This window comes from Merops nubicus, unplaced genomic scaffold, assembly GCF_000691845.1.
Source record: "Merops nubicus isolate BGI_N331 unplaced genomic scaffold, ASM69184v1 scaffold13220, whole genome shotgun sequence".
Lineage (NCBI taxonomy): Eukaryota > Metazoa > Chordata > Aves > Coraciiformes > Meropidae > Merops > Merops nubicus.
Genome location: NW_008584881.1, coordinates 168 through 2,070, shown reverse-complemented (window position 1 = coordinate 2,070; position 1,903 = coordinate 168). Strand labels below are relative to the sequence as shown.

At 34.9% G+C, this 1,903-nt stretch overlaps 1 protein-coding gene across 1 annotated transcript in view; it reads right to left on the bottom strand.

Annotated features, from left to right (window-relative positions):
* PAXIP1 (PAX interacting (with transcription-activation domain) protein 1) overlaps nucleotides 1-1,702 on the bottom strand; it is a gene marked incomplete at its 5' end in the record, with an annotated part of 27,769 nt that extends 26,067 nt beyond the window's left edge. Inside the window, 2 exons of the mRNA XM_008945713.1 lie at nucleotides 1,302-1,436; nucleotides 1,637-1,702. Of these exons, the coding sequence (XP_008943961.1) occupies nucleotides 1,302-1,436; nucleotides 1,637-1,702 (201 nt within the window). The remainder of the gene's footprint in view (nucleotides 1-1,301; nucleotides 1,437-1,636) is intronic.
* Between the last annotated feature and the right edge of the window lie 201 nt (nucleotides 1,703-1,903).

The window sequence follows — 1,903 nt, the reverse complement described above, 5'->3', positions numbered from 1 at the left end:
CTTTAAAAGACATACAAAACATGAACTAAAAATTTTTAATTTGTAACTCCTCAATACTCTCTCTCAAAAAAAGGGAGATTTTCCTTCCGCAAGTTTTTCTCTTCCTTATTCTGTATAGCAAGCTACCTTTGCCTCTGACTTCCTTCCAGTCCCTTAATATTCAGTTTAATCTTCTTGATTATGGATCATGCTGTGATGTTTTCAGGTCAAACTAAGTGACATAACTGAAAGATCTGCTCTCATTTGGCTAAAGAAAAAGTTTAGCTAGTAACAGTTATAAAGAAAATGAAATTATTTAAGTAAATGGCATTAGAAAGCAGAAAGCCCTGTTATGATGCTGATGTCCTTCCTTCAGACAACAATGGCAGCAGTCTTCTTGTTCACCAGATTAAAATTATGCCACAAAACATTTCAGAAAAAGGAACTAAAACTTAATCAGCACATCCACTATAACCATAAGGTATCTGGCAAAGCAGCTTTTATTTTTTTTGCATTAACTGATTCTTCTACACTCTCAGGTGAAGTCTCATGATGTAAGCTATCGAAATTCTCTTCATGCTACCTGCAGCCATATAGAAAAGTAACTGAAAATCATGCACCCAAAGGTACGGGCAGTGAAATACTAGTGGTTTTTCTTCTAATCACTCTTATGACTTCCAAAGTTAAAAGTTCACATTATCAAATATGAAGCCCAGAATCTTTCACTGGAAAAATAACCAAGTATTGCAAGACAGTAACAAAATACTGGTAATTCCTATATGAATAAGAAAACAAACAAAGAAAAAACCAACAACTTAAAAACTAAAATCAAAATAAAAAAACCTGCCTTTTTATCCTATTCTTTAAAATTAGTGTAATACACAAATGCAGAATTAACAAAATAATTTTGCACCTTGCCAATTACATGTTTAAAAAAATCCCTCAGCAGTGTACTACTTATTTTAAATTGAGGTTTTCCACTGCCATCAGAAACATTTCTAAAATACAGCTCATAAGACACTACCTCACAGACAACTGAAGGAAACACCTGTAAAAAAAAACAAAAAACAAAACAAACAAACAAAAAAAACCAAACAAACCAAAACACAGAAAAAACTCAAACCAAACCACTGACAGACACACAGCACCAAGAGAAAGGAGAGAACAGGATTGTATCAGTCAGGATAAAAGTTTGTGTAACAATAATAAAAGATTTTTAAAGATATGCTTCATTTGATCATCATCCAAACATGAGCACTTTCTGTTAGAGTAATGAACTATCCATGTCAGTACTCTGACAGGATCAAGGGTGAGTCTTTCACCTTTACCACAGGGAGATCAAAAACTTCACGAGATTCTCCAACTTCTGGATTGTCCCCATCTTCTGAAATAATATGTGAAGCCAGAGCATTGTAAGAAACTTCCTTTGCTTTCCCAGCTTTGAGAAGTCGAATAACCTAAACCCAAAAGAGAACAGGGAGAAGTCAACTATTTTTAGCATGTTTTATTTGAGAAAAAAGTTAATGCAAGAAGACACCACCACATGAGAGGAATGAATATGACCTTCTCTCTTGGTTGTCCTCCTGAGCATGGCTAGCACTCTTGCTGAACCAGCTGAATGCATCCCATTTAGAACCTGACTGCCAATGGTTTATACCTTTGCTGTACCTTCATCACTAAAGCTGGATTTACCTTCCAGAACAATCCAGGCTGGCACATAAATCTGAAAAATGTCAGAATTTTTTCAAAACACATATTCCTCCAAAAACATCTCAAAACAATTTTCTCTCAGGCAGGGTAAGGAAACCCTCCTCCTCAATTTTTTGTATATGGCAGCTTTGAAGTCATCAGAATATACTTTAAAAGAAGAGCTTGAGGTTTACAAAAGGTAGCCCAACAGTTACCTTAGAAAAGGTAACATCAT